The sequence below is a fragment of the Lonchura striata genome, chromosome 3 (assembly GCF_050655825.1).
Source record: "Lonchura striata isolate lonStrDom1 chromosome 3, ASM5065582v1, whole genome shotgun sequence".
NCBI classification, from domain to species: domain Eukaryota; kingdom Metazoa; phylum Chordata; class Aves; order Passeriformes; family Estrildidae; genus Lonchura; species Lonchura striata.
In genome coordinates this window covers 21118920-21137496 of record NC_140705.1, presented here as the reverse complement: position 1 = coordinate 21137496, position 18577 = coordinate 21118920, and the positions used below count along the sequence as shown (strand labels likewise).

At 34.7% G+C, this 18577-nt stretch overlaps 1 protein-coding gene across 4 annotated transcripts in view; it reads right to left on the bottom strand.

Annotated features, from left to right (window-relative positions):
* Positions 1-18577, bottom strand: part of MYOM2 (myomesin 2) — a 77318-nt gene that overhangs the window by 22998 nt on the left and 35743 nt on the right. For all 4 annotated transcript variants that reach the window (XM_085574592.1, XM_021551264.4, XM_085574593.1 and 1 more), the window contains 11 exons: positions 18277-18460; positions 16195-16369; positions 14744-14865; positions 12437-12624; positions 9829-9955; positions 7021-7199; positions 6735-6849; positions 6035-6191; positions 5837-5943; positions 4080-4124; positions 3479-3615 (listed from right to left, as the gene is read on the bottom strand). In XM_085574592.1, the coding sequence (XP_085430718.1) occupies positions 3479-3615; positions 4080-4124; positions 5837-5943; positions 6035-6191; positions 6735-6849; positions 7021-7199; positions 9829-9955; positions 12437-12624; positions 14744-14865; positions 16195-16369; positions 18277-18460 (1536 nt within the window). The remainder of the gene's footprint in view (positions 1-3478; positions 3616-4079; positions 4125-5836; positions 5944-6034; positions 6192-6734; positions 6850-7020; positions 7200-9828; positions 9956-12436; positions 12625-14743; positions 14866-16194; positions 16370-18276; positions 18461-18577) is intronic.

Below are 18577 nucleotides of genomic sequence, written 5' to 3'. Positions count from 1 at the left end.
GTTTATTGGTCTCCAAAAGTAAAAAATAGTACTAAAGTAACAGATAAAGTTTAAGGAAGGCGAAAAAGAAACTTTTTAAAAGCTAGTAAAAATGCCACTTATTAAGCTCTCTAGAATCTTATTGAATGGAAGAACCTCTAAATCCTCTAAGTTCCAAAAGTAGTAGGAATGATCCCACAGATATATCTGCTTTAGCTTTGAGGGACGCATCTTGGCCAGCCTCAAAAACAGACTCACTCTTGTACGGATAACAAGTCCAGAAGAACAATGTCACATAGTCAAGATATTTAGCATTCAGTTCTGGCATTTTCAAATATATATTTAAAATCTTAATGGGGTAATGGAAGAATTAAGAAAAAGAAAATATGTGGAATTGACAAAGCAGTGAGCCAACATATTGATCAGGATAATAATGTTTTAAGGGATATGCATGTTAATTTAGATACACAATTTCCCATACAGAGTGCAAAGAAAGATACAATATCAAAGACAAGATAAAATTAATTGGGGAATTAAGTAGAAAATCTACTTGTGCAAGAGTAGATTTAAGGTTAAAAACAGGCTTTAATAAACTTACCTAAACTATCAAAAAGTGCAAATTTCAATGTGCAAAAGTCATATTCTTGCTTACAGCCTCTTCCCCTCAGAGGTCAAGGACTACACTGGCATTTACTTCAAGAGTTCCCAGGGAGAACATTAAATTAAATTTTGTCAGAAGCAGAAAAGTTTAAAAAAATGCAAGAGGTATGTTTTAATCTGATTCTTTATAACACTTTTTAAAAAAATTCTAGTTTTATTCAACAAAATATTAAAATATTAAAATTAAATCTGAGTACATGTGGCTTAGTTCATTCCATTTTAAGCTTATTTTGAAGTCTTACCAAAAACACTCCCTGTTAGGACCTAGCAGGAAAAATTTATCACTTCAGCCAATGTTATGAATCAGGCCACAATTCACCAGCATAATGGTCTATTGAACATGTTCAGTGACTGTAGCCCAGTCTCCAGACAGGTTTTAGAGTGCAATTAGGCTTCTAACTATTGCCATTATGCAGCAAGATGAAGTTCAATGATTTTATGGGCATCATAAATATTAGGCTTTTATGTGACTTTCCACAAAAATATCATCTGTCTCCAAACATAAATGTCACCTGTGGGTTACTAATTAAAGAGGTGAAATAATGCAGCTTCATTTCAAGACTCTCTGATGTCAACACTTGCAAAACGTATGCAACTAAAAATAGCTCATTCTGTTCCATGAACATTGCCAAGACAAAGTATTGTCATTTCAATACATCCTAGGCATGAATATTCAGGTTTTCAGTGCTATGGTTTATTACTTCTTAAATAAAGAAAAACAGAGAATTATTTTACTCAGAAATACTTCTTCCACTTGTCAATATGTAATTTACTTAATGCTTTTTGCTTTTCTATGGTATAAAAATGCTGATAAAGCTTTTCTGACATAAACCAGGATTCGCATTCTCAGGAATAAACCAAATCTTTCAAACAGCTCCACTTAGAGGAATTCTTCACAGGAAAACATTTCCAGTGCTGTACCTATGGCCTGTAGATGAACCATACTCTTGCTCTGCAAAGGTATGACCTTACTCTCTTCTCAGCCCTATTTTTTTAATGCCCTTTTATAGGAAAGGTCTTCCTAGAGCTATAAAAATGTGGGAAGATGATGGCCTACCCTTTTATTTCTATACAGCTATTCAATGCACAGTTTCTAATCCAAAACTAAAAAAACAAAATAGAAAATAATACCATATAAAAATTGTGAGTCTATGAACACTGCTGCATTTTCAAGTGCCTCCCACATTATACATAAAGCTATTAATATCAGCCTCAGAGAGTCTGTGGGAACAGTAGGTTGTTGGTTTGGAATCCAAAACTGAAGCATCCATTGCCCTTGAGCTATTTTTCTAAAATATTTGTGCTTAACACTTGTCTGTGTGTAAATTCTCCTTCTGAATAGACAGAGTCCAACTCTTTTTCCAGTATGAATAGGCTCACTCTGCAACAGGAATTCTATACTGAAAAAAATAATTGAGTTACAGATTGGCCTTCTTTTCAGGTATTATCACACCTTAATATTTGTGATATTAAGAATCTATAGGATGCAGGGAACTACAGGCCTGTCAGCCTGACCTCAGTGCCAGGGAATATAAAGAAGTGGATACATCTTGAGAGACACCAACATACGTAGGACAATCAGGGGATAAGGCTCAGTCAGCACAGTCTTGTGAAAGGCAAGTCCTGCTTTAATGATCTGATAACCTTCGGTGACAAGGTGACCCACGTAGTGCATAAAGGAAAGACTGTGGATTTTGTCTACCTGGAAGCCTTTGACACTGTCTCACACAGCATTCTCCTGGAGAAACTGGCTGCTCATAGCTTGGATACCTGCACTAGCTCCCGGCTGGATGGCCAGGGGCAAAGCTGTAGTGAATGGAGTTAAATCAAGTTGGTAGATATCAGAAATTATGTTCTCCAGAGCTTAACAGTGAGGCCAGTCCTGTTTAATATTGTTTAATATTTAATAATGATCTAGAGGAAAGGATCAAGCTGGGTGGGAGTGTTGATCTACTGGAGCGTAGGAAGACTCTGCAGAGACATCTCAACAAGATCAATAGATGGCTCAAGGCCAATTGCATGAGGTTCAACAAAGCCAAGTGCTGGGTCCTGCCCTTGGGTCAAAACAAGGTTTGGGGAGGAGTTGCTGGGAAGTGACCCAGTGGGAAAGGACCTGGAGTTGCCAGTTGACAGCTGGTTGAGCATGAGCCATCAGCATGTGCCCAGGAGGTCAAGAAAGCCAATGGCATCCTGGCCTGTATCAGCAACAGTGTGACCAGCAGCACCAGGGCAGGGTTTGTACTCAGCACTGGTGAGGCCACCTCTCAAATCCTGTGTTCAGTTCTGGCTCATCACTACAAGATAGACATTGAGGTGCTGGAGTATGTTCAGAGGACAATGGAGCTGGTGAAGAGTTGAGAGCACAAGTCCTGTGAGAAGTATTTGGGGGAGGTGGGGTTGTTTAGCCTGGAGAAACAGAGGCTCAGGGAGGACCATTAGTGCTCTCTACAACTGCCTGAAGGAGGTTGTAACCAGGTTGGGATCAGCCTCTTCTCCCAAGTAACAAGCAAGAAGACAAGAAATGGGCTCAAGTTACATCAATGGAGTTTGGACTGGATATTAGGAAAAATTTCTTCACTAAAAGGGTTGTCAAGCATTGGACCAGGCTGCCCAGGGAAGTGGTTGATTCACCATCACTGGAGGCATTTAAAAGACAAATAGATGTGGCACTTAGGGATATGGTGTAGTGGCAGACTTGGCAGTGTCATGTTAACTGTTGGATTCCATGATCTTAAAGGTCATTTCCAACTTAAATAACTTTATGATTCTATGATAACAACAGAAACCTGCAGGTTTCTTAAACAAAATTACTAACGTATAGTACTTATTGTATACTTACATCACTGTTTTCGACTTCTTTATCATTAATGACAAATCTGAAAGTAGAATCTGGAGATAAGCTTTCAGCCTGAATCCAGAAACGAACTTCTCCTTTATCAAGGACCTCATAAGCTAATTCTGATTTTAGTGGTATTGCTACAAAAAAGAAAATAATCAAAAATCAATCATTCATGAAACCTTGTGAGAAATAGGAATATCATAGTAAAATACTAGCAATTCCCTATTATTTATGGATTTTTTGGGTATCAATTTTACACAGGTAAAAGTCCTCTAATGCAGTCTTTTTCTGATTTTTAAATTAATTTCCCAAAGGGATAAAAGAATTTACAGCTTTCTCTTTGTCCATTTTGTAAGGATTTAACTAGTAAAAATCTATAACGTATTGTCAAACTTCAGAGACATTTAGGAACGACAATTTTATTTGATGTCAACTAATATTCTTCTAAACAAACTAAAAGATAAGGAATCAAGGTGTTCCATGCTAAATGAAGCTGCCATAAAAAATGAAGTTGCCATTGTCTCAGGAAGAATCTTTTTGGAACTCCAGTCATTAGTATGCAGTTCTAGAAGTGTCTAATAGATTCAGATCTTCAACTTACTTGGATTCTTTATTTCATAGCTTAATGCCATCAAACGTTCAAATTCTGAAAATAAGAAAAATATTACTGTTTTAATTTATTCTGAAAAATGCAGACAGCAAATGGGTGTTGATGAAAATAAATATCAGCATCAGCAAATTTATATTCTTAAAGCTTCTATATGAATTCACAACTCTTAAAAAAATTACTGAAAAAAAATATTTAGGAAACAAATTCTGATAAATTGATTCAGCAAATGTTCCTATTGCATGCATTTTAGTACACATTCTCTTATGCAAGAGAATCTAAACAAAGCCCAAAAACTATTTTATACTTTAAAAATAGCAACATAAAAGAAGGATGGGAAACAGTAGCTTCTAAGCAGTGTATAAAGTTCCTTTATCCCCAGATTTCCTTTCTCAGAATGTTCCTGAAAATTTTGTTTTACTGTGGCAGGAAACAAGATTGAGTGCAGGTTAGTCTGAAAACAAGACAGAAAGTTCTAGTTAATGCACCAAATCCTCATGAAGGCTGTGTGAGAGTCTCGAATTTAGTTTTTTAGATTTTCATACTAATCCTATATATCCTAGTCATTACCAATAAAGATTTGGAAAATGAACATTATTACCAATTCCAAATTTACAGATAATGTAAAGACCAGAGAAAATTAACATGGATTTATGACATGATAAAGGATTTAGCAAAATTGCAGGAGAATTTATAGCTTTTGAGAGAGTAAATGGGCAATGAAATTATGGGTTTCAGTGTTAAGATGAAAAATCTGATACTTGTGCAGAGATCCAGAATAAATAAAATTGTAATTTTCAGTGATATATGATCCAAAAAGACGTAGGGGAAGAATGGAATGGGAAACACCTTCAGTGCTTTATGCAAAAAAAAATTCAAAGCTACAGCAGATGATGACAAGATCTACTGAAAGATTTCAGAGTGATGCTTCGAAACTTAGCTAAAGTACAGTTTTCATGATAATGGCTCATAAGTCTTCCATGTCCTGGAGAACTTCTTTTTTTTTCTGCTGAACATGGATTTCTTCTCACCACATACTTGGAAAGGGTGGTTTGACATGTTTCTCACTGTGAGTCCTTAAATGGCTTAGTAGGTTGAGAAGCAGAGGGATTTTAATACTTGAGGAACTGGCCAGAGCAATTACAGCCAAGAACTGGGAAAGCACCAAAGTAATTTTTATTTACTCAAAATAGCAAACTCTCCTCTTTATTTTTTATATCAGCATTTCTCAATGATAGAATAAAGTGAGACTGAAGAAAATTAATTGTGAATTCAATGAAAAAGAATAGCTACAATGAAATAAAGCAAAACTAATATATACGTAAACCAAATGATAATTTGTCCCAATGTATTTAGACCTTGTTAAAGCATCATTGTTTTTCTCATAAATTTCCTGCATCTCAGTTATGAGAAATTGCATTTAGAGCCTCAAGCACAACTGAAAGTGTGGTGTGAAAGTAAGGGATATTTACAAACACCATTGTAATTCCAGCATAATTAAAACAATTCTAATTTGCCATTTTTTTATCTTTATTTAGAAAATGTTGCCTGAAGTTATCCCAGCTTTCATTATTATGATAATCAGAAAAATAAGTAATCAAGAAAAGCCAATTGTGGGTTCTTTTTGTTTTTCTTTAATTCATAGGAAATAATGTGACAGCTGTAGGGTTCTATACTGTCTTTCCTTGGGCAATTTTTAGTGCAGTTGAGGAGATACAGTGAAGAAAGATTTGAAATTGTAAGTCCCTTACCTTGATCATCCATAATGAAGCTGGAGGAAATCCCATCTGTGTCACTAACTGAGATAGAGTAAGTTCCCAAGTCTGATTTATCAGGATTTTTGAAGTACAGCTTAGAACTAAAATCACCAATTAAAAAGAATATAATTAGCTGTGTTCATATTTTTAACATTACTTACTGATTTCCTTTCGTAGATTGGCATGACTTACTGATTTCCTTCTGTTTCAATCTTAAACTTATGAGAATCATCAATCTCCTCATAAGATTTACCCCATGCAAAATGAGATGCATCTGTTGCTTCTTTGCACTCAAAAGCCAGGTAAATATTACCCTCATCATCCACACCTGAATAGATTTCTTTTGTTCCTGCAAAATAGGAATCAACTCAAATGTGAAGACTGCAGTTTTCTGTAAAGGTTCAATTCATAAATTACTAAAGCCCATATCTATTTTGTCCTAAAAGATTTTATTAGCAGGTCTTAAAGCAGGTTTATGTCATGTGCTGACTCAGCATCACATTCTCGTAAGTTTCTTACTCTACATAAAAGAAATGAATGATTTTACTAATAAATGCTTATTGAGAAACAAATTAATAAGATATAATGAAATGTTTAAACAAACCAATTTTAGTATCATTCCTGAAACATTAATAAATGTGTTTCACAACAAGTAGCACCTTTGTTAGAATAAAAACCAGAATAAGTGATCATCAAATAACTCCAGTAGTAAGTAAAGGAAAAAATTCTAATCACTGTATCTGTATCCACATGATTTTTTCTTTAAGTTTTAAGGCTAAGAGATTCTTAATTATTTAAATACTTATATGTGATATAATATCAAATTAGGTTGATTAAACTCAATTCCCATATTTTAGTATTTAAGAAACAAAGATTAAACAATTAATTTTACCTGGCCGTTCCTCAACAAGCACTGGTTCAGATATTTCAGATGACTTGCCTACCCCAGCATCATTCACTGCACGAACTTTGAAAACATAGGTATGACCCTCATGTAAATCAGTGACCTTAAACAAGATAAAGGGCAAAGCCAATTTAAAAAAACAATTAAACTATTTTTGTTTACTTATATGAAGATATTAGCAGAAGCTGAAGTTCAAATACATATCTTTTTTTTATACTCAATCAGAACTTCTAGTAGTCAGTTTTATATTAATAATAATTAATGAAAATGTTACCTTAAAATAGCGCTTTGAAGTAGGTGTTTCATTAGCTGTGATCCAGTCTTCTGCATCTACTTCTTTATAGTCCACTAAATACCCAGTAATAGGGCTTTTGCCTTCATACACAGGAGCTTTCCACAGAAGAACTAGTGATGTATTTCTAACTTCACATATCATGAGATCATACGCAGGACCTAAAATATTTCAAATATTGGAAATTCACTTCAATGTAATGAACTTTGGCAAGCTGTTCCTGTAGAAGCTGAAATGTACTGCTGTAATTTTGACTGTATCTACTTTCAAAAATCTCATCCTTTATAATACACCTGGTATATGTGGTATTTGGGTCATTTCCCCCTCATGGTTGCATACAGCAATCCCTGCCTTATACAGTGAGTGACATTAGTATTCTGAAGCATACTTGCTTAGCTAGATCCCAGTAACTTTATTTTAAGGTTAACCTAATCATGTAGAAAATCCATGAAGATTAAGATTTTCCAGCAAGAAAGAGAAGTTTCTTGTCTATTATTTAACCCACCAGCCTCACATCAAAGTTGCTTCACTGAGTCTGATTCAGGTTCATAATTTAATATCTGGTTTTTTTATCTTTTCATTAGTATATATGAGCCATGATCTTTCAAAGTAATCCAAAATCCAGTGGAACCAAGGGACTTTGGATCAGGCTTCTTGCTCCCTGACAAAAGAATTTTTACTGTGAACTGGATAGCTGCAGCTGAGAGAAACTTCTCAGGATAAATGATATCTGTTAGGAGAAATATTTAAACCTAAAAGATCCTGATATTCTACAAATAAATGAGAGTTTATGTTTGCAACTACCAGGTTATGTACTTCCTAATGTACTTTCCTTCTCCTTCACTAACTGTTGAAGTGCCATTCAGTCTAACTTATAGCAGTTATTTTTTTTATACTCTTGATACTTACACTAGTAAATAAATATAAATGTAAAAGCATAATTATATAAGTTTCCTACCATGTCAAGCATCCATGACAAAATATTCATATTCAGTCAAATTATATTCCTTGCTTCTTGTGCTTTATATGTAGAAAGCTGAAGACTAAGGATTAACTTGAGACTTAAGGATTTCCTCAGTTTTCAAGATATTCATTTTCTCTACAACACGTCTTACCATTTAAAATAATCATTAAAAAATTGAGTGGAAAGCCTTACAAATAAATCTAATTGCCATTCCAGCCTACATGATGTTAATCAATTATGAGTGAACATAAAATTTGTAAAGGATGATATTCAGCAAATACACTGAGGGAAAGAGAAAAATTAGAAGTTTTTCTCCAAAGTGGATAAACACATTTCAGAAAAGAAACATATTAAATACTTGTTGCAGACCTTATAAAGATAAATATTAGATTTCTCATGGAAAGAATGCTATTTTCAAGGAACCTAAAGCCTTCCCTCAGGGCTCGTTAAAAATTCCAGTCTGAATGTCCATATATCCACAGGTAATTAAAAATACACTGTGAAATGGACCCGATAGAAATCTAGACAGTACAAGGAAAAGTGTAATGAAGGATGTTCTGTTCAGAGGAGTGTGAGACACAGCTATTTCTTTTTATTTAAAGCAATGTAAGATAATCCATTAACAATTATTGCTAACACAGAGAAACTCACAGAGACACCTAAAACTAAAGTTTTGTGGGAGGATGAAATAATTATGGACTCTGAGCAAAGAATCCATCACTTATGCTGGAAATCCTGCAAAAGGTTTTGGCCTTTCTAAGGAAACCTTCCTTCTATAGCAAAAGGTGAAAGAATATTTTGTTGACGCTTGGGAGTATATTGCAGTCACATTACACTAGTCCTCAGTACCTTTAGTAAGTCTGGGAAAGGGGTCAGGGTCTTTCTCCCAGTCTTAAATCCCAACTATTTCTTTTCATTATTGCTAAGCCATTGTTTTTTTAAATATGTATTATTTAAAAATGTATTTTTAAAAAGGCTTGTGAAGTATTTAACAGGTCCAGAGATTTGAGGTTTTTTGCAGGGTGGGCAATGTTCTTTGCAGGTAGTGGGTTTTTTTAAGCAGGAGGAAAGCAATACTATCTATTCAACTCATATAATAATGAGAACATAATAAGCCAAACACTAAAAAGGTCAGATTGTTCATTATGGAAATTTCGCTATCTCCATTCCCTGAAAACACATTTTATTTCTTTATCTGTCATTTAAAATGAAGGATAATTTTCACTTCTTTATACATTATGTAATTTCAATGATGTTTTGAAAAAACTGTAGCAAGCATAAATTGTAGATAATTTCTTTAAGAAAAAAAATTGTTCAAATGATGATGCATTTACACTAAATATTATGAGATTATAAGAAAATGTTATTAAAGTTAAGGTCAGGAGAGTAAACATTTTATTATTGACAGCTTTGTTGTCATTAAATCCATATGGTAAGATTTTTGAACTCTGACAAATTTAGCTAAAAAACATAAAGACAAACAGTTTTTCAGCAAAAAATATGGGCATTTAAAGGAACTAACTTGGAACTTAATAGTGCAATTTTTGTTTTAGAGGGCAAAAAGAGGGGGATTTGTAAGCAGGCAAATGACTCGCAGAAGGTAAAGTTATAGTTACTCTACCCAGCATTGAAAAATACTTATTTTCCCAGGAAATAGATGTCATCATTGGATGTGTGGCAGTAACTTTTAACAGATCTCAGAAGCAAGGGCAAACTCAACAGGAACTATGGAAGAAATTAAGCAAAAGACATCCTGCAGAGTTTGGCTAGAACTCCATGGCTGTGTTTTAAGGACTTTGAGATTCATCAAGAACTGATATACTTACCAGGTTCTGGCATAGTCCAGGCTTTACACTTAAAATGCTCACTGGGGTCTGAAGGTTGACCTATTCCAACCAGATTTGCAGCAGCAACTTTGAATTCATAGAAGGCATCTTCAATCAAATCCTCTACCTTTTTTCATTGGAGAAAACAATTAAATATATCAAAAGCCATTATTTATATTCATTTAATAAATTCTTGGATATAAGCGTTCATTAATTGATTATCAGGCCTTACTTCTGTGCTGAAGGGTCTAATTTGAATACTTTACTCTTAAACCAAACACACTGCAGAGCTCTATATTATATGTCCATGTTTCAGTCACATAATCAGAGGAATAACAGCACTCATATATTGGCAGGAAAAGTTGTAAGAGTTTAGAGCAAAGGTTCAAGGAGCCCAATCAATGAATGATCACTAGCAGGTACATATGTGTGAGTGTTCTAAAATTAAATACCTTCTTGCATTGTTTGTGAATGGCTGTTCATAAGGCATTCACTTAATCAACAATTAAAACTGTGCTTTGCTTAAAAAGGTCACAAAGGACTGACCTAGGGAGAAAAGTAAATCATAGAAAAATAAAAGAAAAAACAATCCAATTAGTTCCACAATATGCTGATATAATTCCAGGCAAGAGCCTCTAAGTAGTATTTTGTGGTGTGTATGAATCTTTCTCTTAATGTTACTTACCATTAGAAAGTGAGAAAGTAATGGGTATGAAAGTAACTGGAAGAGCAGAATCCCATAATAATCTTCTGCAAACATCCCCAGTAAATGAACTCTGATTTATCTAATGAGCCCATCCCCACACCAGCCTCTCAGATTTTGAGATCAAAGTAGAGGACTAGAAGACATTAATATCTTGACACCCAGAGCACCTCATGGCAGCAGCCCTCTTCCATTCTTCTTCTTTCAGAACACTTAAATACAAAAAATCAAGTCTTCTACACATGATTCCTCTGAATAATTTTTTCACAGTTATATTTAATCATAGGTCTCAAGAGAGACAGCTAAGAGTGGTACTCCTAGTGGAAATACCAGTTTTAGATTTTCATTAATAAATAGTTGTCTTTGAAAATGTGAGATAAAAAAGGATTTTGGTGCAATTTTTTTAATGATAAAAAAACATGTGATGGTAACAAACATATCAGGTAGCATCAATTTCAAGACCAAAGCAAACAAAGTAACAGAAAAGTCAGGCTCTAAAATAATTTAGACATAATTTCCTGAAGACAAGGAGCTACAAAGTGTGACTCACAAGACAAAAAACAGATCAACCTGTGAAAATGATTTTGAAATCCCAGGTTATTAAGGGAAAGAATATTTGTGGGGTTCCCATAGAAATATCTTATCAGACAAGGTTCAAGCTTCAGTGATTTTCCAGTGCTGTACTGAATAGCTTGGGCATTCTCTGTTGGCAGTATGTCATAAAATATTCTGTGCTACTAAAAGCTGTCTTGGTTTTGTTTACCATCAGTATTTCAGATTCTAGCCATTCAAACTAACGTATGAAGATGCACCTTTAGGCATAAATATAGTTACTGGCAGGGGTGACACTTAAATACCTAGTTAAATTCTCAATGGTAAGCCCTAATTTATATTACTCATTTGTTTACAAATGCATTAAAAATAAAAATATGTGGAAAGCATTGCTTAGTATTGCCTTTTCATTCCTATCCTACCTGTCCCTTTTTTCTTTCTCACCATTCATGGTCCATCTGCTACGCAGAGATGCCAGTCATAGAATGCAGGCATGCATGCATGCAGGCAGAGTATTGCTGCCTGCTTTCTGAGCATGAAATATTCTTCCTCAGCTCATCTGCATCATTATCTTCTACTTCCGTGTCAAATACCTGCAAGACTTACTTCTGCCCTAAGGTTTACAGCAAACTTGCTGACTTGCAGAAATAAAATTTTAAGTATTTGTCTGTAAAATCTGATTGTTTAATTTAAAAAGTATCACATTGATTGATTACTTGCTATATCTTATCTCCCTAACTTTTCCTCATGGAAGTTCACATCCAAATTTTCCTATTCCTGTAAGAAACATTTCATAAATTGCAAGTGCAACCAGAAATAATTTATTTCAAAACTGTACTCTGTGGAGGTGGTGATGAGACATAATGCTGAGTTCATTAATAAACATGCTTTTTCAGCATGTTTATGCTGAAGGCAGATTTTGAGAGTAAGAACAGAGACACATTTTCTCTCATCCCTTCTCCATTTCGTTTGCAAGTCCTCAGTTCTACAGAGAGCAGTTACTGTCCTGCTAAATGTTTCCATCCTTTCTCTGTATGTTATTATAGTGGTGATGTATACAGTGATCATTAACAAAAATAGTTTGGGAAACATTTTATAGCTCATTCCTCTTATTCCTTGTGAAAAATGTGCTTCACACTTTTGCCTGCAAAATTTACTTATCTCAATGGTCTCATTTGTATTAGAACTTCACAGCACTGATCTTTTAGCCCAGGTGTAACATTGCTGCACTCTGAATGGAAGTGCCTAATTTTGTTGAAGTATTTAAAGAATTTCTCTATTTTCATATTTTAAAAAGTCCAAAGAAAAACTTCAAATCAACTGCAAAAATATAATGAGGAAAAAAATACTAACCGTATAAATCGTCTGGGTAATAAGGGAAGAATTGACTTCATGCCAGTTTTGATGGTTAGCTTCCCGTTTATCCATATAATAACCAAGGATTGGTGAACCTCCACTGTACGTTGGTGCTTTCCAGCCAAGGGTCATTGAATGCCCATCACAGTTCAGAAGAGTGATACCATGAGGATATGAAGGACAAGCTACAAGGAAATAAGCAAGCTGAGAGTTAGGACAGAGTCTAAAACACTGCAGTGTAGAAGTTTCTTAGCACGTTTGATACTGCTTCTGTTTTCTGCAGCATAGTGCTCTTAGCTGCACAGTGAGAGCAAAGTGGTTGTAAAGTTGCTAAGCAACATTCATTTTATCACCAGATATAAACATGCCTAACGTTTTGCCCTCTCAGAAGGTAGGAAGGAAGAGTAGATGATTGCGAGGAAATAGTAATGTCAGCATCTTCAAACAAAAAATTATGCTAAAAGATTAAGATGGGTCAGAAGACCTCTTCCTAGGAAGAAAAAAACAAGCTGCTCAAATACATATGGAATACAGTAAAAATCATCCAGTAAAAAAAGAAAAAATATTATAAACTTTAATTGAGTCATGTGACTGACTGATTTGTGGCCACCACAGTTTTCCTGTACTGTCCTGATATTATATGTTTTATTCAAAGTGTGACTGCTTTTTAGTAAAAGAACAGAAGATATTTAGACTTTCAGACTATGTTGAGGCAGAGAAGTAATGTCCTTCATGACGTTCCTTTCATGGGTTTACTCCCTTCTGTAGCAGAAACAGAATTGTCACCTAAGGATGAAGAAAACCCTTTCTCTGAGCTTTTTAATCCCCTCCTACTGGCAAGCATGCCTTGTAGCAAGCAGTTCTGAATTTGTCATCCATGCTTGAAAGTCTGTCCAAAGATATGTATTTCTTGGCACTGGAGTGCTTCAATCAGTACAGCTAAACACCTGTCCCTAAAGCTGATCTGATACTTTCAGCTGAATTACCAGGATAACTTGAGAGAATGTAACTTACCTCATTCAGAAGAGAATACATTAGCAAAGACCTTAGTACAGTCCCTGATCCTGTAGCTGTACTAGTGACCACCATGAAAACTGACAGTAATCAGCAGAACTGTCCTTTAATACTTTTTTTTTTTTTTTTCAGATATGGTGCTATACTCAGAGGTCACAAAATAATGGCCTTTGTGTATACTGCCACTTCTTGGTAAATAAGAATGACTGTAGTAAATTCCTGTAAATAATCTTAAAGTAATACTACAGAAAGATTCTGGCCACACTAATACTAGGTCATCTATAAATAGTCCTGCTAAATTCCTCTAAAGGCTACAAAAATGGATAAAAGCTGTCCATGTCCTATCAGTGTGTGTAAGATCCACATGCTCTGTGTTTGGTGATAATACCCCATGCAATCCTCATCTCCAAAGCACACAGTGAAAATAAGGTGCAAGTGCATTTACAATATTGTGGTGATAGATGTGCAAGTGTCCATGCACCACCTACCCATATGAGACACACTTCCTCCTAAAAAAGTCAAATAGAGTAACTTTGTCAGTAACATACAAATTTACTGCCTATTGGCTACTGAATTATAAATCTTTTAGAGGATTATTTCTCACAAATATGTCTACTGGTCTTCTCCAAGAGGTGGAGGGGACTCTGCTGGGGAAAACATGTTCTATTTAAAGTTTTTCAGTATGGAAATGACACTGTCCCTTAACTCAAATTGAACTACGATAGCCCAGATCTGTGTATTCTTTGTTGTAAATACTTATTCAACACTTCAGTCAACTTGTACCGTTCCCACTGAAGCCTGCATGACTGATCTTACACAGAAATTTTGTTTGTGGGACAACAGAGGAGGTAGATTGTGCTCCAACCTGGAGCAAACAAAAAAGATTTTCTGTTTGGTTCAGTTACAGAGAAATAAAACTTACTGAAACTCTTATAAATGGAGCAGATACCATGCTAAAATGTTTTGTAACACTCCAAGTCACTCAAAAACTAATTGTCTAAGTTAATCAGTATTTAAATTTCTTTTATACAGCCTAGGAGCAAAAGGCAATCTGGTCATTAAAGTGCATCTTACCCAATATTTCTAACAGTCATTATAAATAAATTTTTTCTATAAAACAGTGTATTTTCTCTAGAATATTCATATGCCAGAGAATAGACATCATTAAACAGATGTGCATGACAGCTGCAAGGTATGCTATTATAGTGAATCAGACCAAGGGAGATGATTGCTGAAGATATGTCACTCATTTGGGGAAGAAGAAGATGAGTTGCACAGAATCACACTTACTAAGGGCTGCCTGCACTGTTACAGCCTCCGACTCCTGCGAGTTTTCACTCAATCCTAAAGCATTCACAGCTTTCACACGGAAGACATATTGCTCTCCAGTTTCCAAACCATGAACAACAAACCTGGGTTAAAAAAAATAGCATCACATATTAGTGTATCTTTTATGGGAATCATTCTATTCTGTAACATGAAATTGTTGTATCAATTAAAAAGCTCAACTTCATGAGTGCTTCACAAAGGAAAATATTTCCAAGAGGAAAACTGTAAAAGGTATGATGTAGTACAATATAATGGAAGGGACACTGCAGACAAAATTGCAGTACTCATTAGATTGTTAGTACTGATCTAGCAGGTGAAGTCAGATAAAATATAATTTATTCCCTCTAAACTTTATCTTGCTAAATTCTAATCTATTCTGGGAAGAAAATGTATTTTTCACTGTAGTTTTATATTCGTTGTCAAAAATAGTTTTCAGTTTTGATCTGAGTTTCTTAGGTAATTACTGCACTAAACAAAATACTCAGAGCTATCCTATTGTAATTTATGTTCACATATAAATAAATGAAATGTTTTTTTCTTATTGTTGTGCTTTCTCAACCCCCTTTGACCAAGAATTAGTCTCTACTTTTTTTTAATCAAATTTCTTGACTACTTGAAAAAAGGACTCATCAGAATACAAAGTCACTCAGTTAATGACTGATATAATCCACTACACAAAATTACATGCTTTTTATAGAAAATACAAACGAAAAATCTAATCTTTGCATTTGGTGATTGATTCCAATAAAAATAAATATGATTTTTCACAGAGGAAATTGCTTGAGGAATCTCATAGTGAAGTTTGATATCTTCAGGAGGGAGTAAGAAATCATCAGAAATTGAAACAGTGCTAATGTCGTGACAAGGGAATTAGAGTCTACTGTTTTTTATCTAGAGATGTAACAGATCAGGGAGCTCTGATGTTTCTGGAATGGGACACTTGGCTTTTCTGCACAATAGTGTCAGCTGCCAAAGCACTTTTGCCACCATATTTATAGCAGAAATGGCCTGACCTTTTGCTCTGTTATTCATGGACTATGATAAAGCTGTAGAATTCCCTCTCCTTTTTCATACTTTTCCTCATGAGATCTGTTTACCCCACAACATAACTTATACTTTAAAAGGGCATATTTTGCACTTACTCATGTCCAAGACACTCAGAATCATGTCTCTAGAATCTGCTTTTAAAACTCAAAGTTGTGGAATAGGAAAATATATGCCAAAAAAATAAAAAGATGAGGAGAATTGCCCTGCAATTTGGAAATCGTGGCTCTGAGAATCTGCAGACTGTTTTTCTTCACATTCATTCAACATTCTCCGTCAATTATAATCCTATGTCTTAGCATATAAATTGTCCTAAAAATATCCTGCAGTTTTCAAACTTCACAAAAATAAAGGAATACTATCAATACCTGTTATATTTAATAGGTTTATGGTTACTGGGTTCCCAGCGATTTGATCCCACCACAGAATACTCAATGTAGTAGCCATATAAATCCTCTTCATGCTTTGGTTTATCCCATTGAACTACAACTGATGTTTTTGTATTCCTTGTGGCCACCACCTGACCAGGTGCAGATGGTAAAACTGAGAAAAAGAGATAAAATATATACATATTAGAAAATACATAAAAAGAAAAATAATTTGAACTAGATGAAACACTGTATAATTTGATCATATTTAATCACTACAGCTATAACTACTCCTACCATGTTAATATTGTTATATGATATGTATTTTAGTATATTTCTTTAAGTCTGGTTATACAATAGTCAATTATAGGAGCACATATTTTCAAATAGGAGTGTGGATAAAAGCATACAGATATGAAAATGTGTGTGTCTACAAGCACATATTCTTGAGCTGCCACTATAGTGGGCTAGGGCTTAACTCAGTTACACAAATAAATAAATTTAGGGCCATTTTGGACCATCTGTCACTTCTTCATGGAGTTGTCAGATATGACTCAGGAGATAATCCCTACAGTCCTCTGAAATGGCAAACTGAAAGCATTTGAAAAGGATGTCACTGTGGCCAGGTAAACTGAGCATTCCATCAGTGCTCAGTAGGGTGCTGAATATTATTCATCTCACCCCAAAACAGACACTCTACAGCTGGGTGACATGGGGCAACTTATGACAACATCAGCCACCTTATATTCTAGGCTCCAATTGCAACAGTCAGAGCAGAAGCATCTACTGCACGTGTAGATAACATACCTGTGTTTGGAAACACCCAAATTTAGATTTTAACCTCAAACTTGAATACTTCTTTACCACTCAGTTGCATCACTTTCAGTGTCATTTAGGATAGCCTAGGATACCCCAACCATTCTTTAGTTTCAGCTCATGAGGTACCAATAATCACTGAGTAAGGATTGCCATCCCCATGAAGGTGTCCCAGTCACCCTTAAGAATATCAAATGACACTAAATGCAGGCAACTAAAAGGAGTCAAGTGTTTCTGCTATACTTTAGCTCAAGTGGCAAACTCTGTCTCTGAAAATACTCCTGAAGTTTCTCTTTAAAACAGTTTCTTTTTAAATGGTGCTTTATTTAAAGCTGTGATTATGCAGAAGGTGTTGCGTTAATCCTGAAGGGATAGCTTATTTTCTGTACTAAGTGCAATAAATACAGTGTTTTTCTTCTCTACCTTGGTGAATTTTGAATGGTTTAAATAATTTATGTGCATTAATGAGACATCAAATCAAGAATATATGAAAGCAAAAGATGCTTTTCTTTGTCACGTAGTTACAGATCAAGCTGAAAGTATGGACTATATTTTTTAACTATGGTATATCATATACTGTAAATATTTTTTATATTGCTAGAAAGCATACTAGTAGGATGTTCACTTATTGACAGTTATCAATACATCAAGCTATTATGTGTGATTTCTGTAAAACTGCAAAAACAAAACAAATATTTCAAAAACAAGATGAATAACCGCTCCCTAAATTTTCATTTGTGTTTTTGAATGTGATCCCGAGATAAACAATTAATTTTTATTTGGAAAATCACCATTGAATATGTAGTTGTATCTTTCCCCGAAGTCTACTCATCTGTATGACAGAGGAATAGTGCACTAGCAGTAATTTGCAGCTCAGAATACTAAGAAAGAAAGGAAAGGCTACCTTATCTAGCTGAAACTGTAGGTAATTAGGTACTATATAATTACCTGAGCCAGAAAATATAATTATCTAATTTAGTGATCAACCTATTTTTTGATGTTGCATTAATAGACCACTGAAGAGTGAATAGCTAAAAATAGTAATACTGATTATTGTTTTCAGTAGCAAGGCTTGTGATCACTAGGAAAATTCAGGAAAGTCTCTAAAATTTAAAATCTTTGTCTTTTTTAAATCCTTCACAGAACTGAACACAAAAACGTCAACTACTACTATTGTAGTTATACTAATCTAATGAGAGTTGTCTATTTCCAGTTTGTAAAATATATATTGTTTTTAATATTAATGTCTTAAAATTAATACCTTACCAATAGTATCTTGTGGCTGAATAGGTTCTGTGATTTCAGATGGATCACTGATGCCATTTTTATTTGCTGACAACACTCGGAAAACATATGGTTTTCCTTCAGCAAGGTCAAAAACTGCATAGCGAGGAGATTTTACTGCAACCTGTGCGTTGACTCTTTGCCAGCTTCCACTGCCGACCATGGACTACAAAAAACAACAAAAAAAGCCATGAATAATTTCTGTGAACTGTCAAAATGTGAACATATTGTTGTATTGCATCCTGTCATGAATTTATTTAGGAGCTATGAGAGAAGGATCACT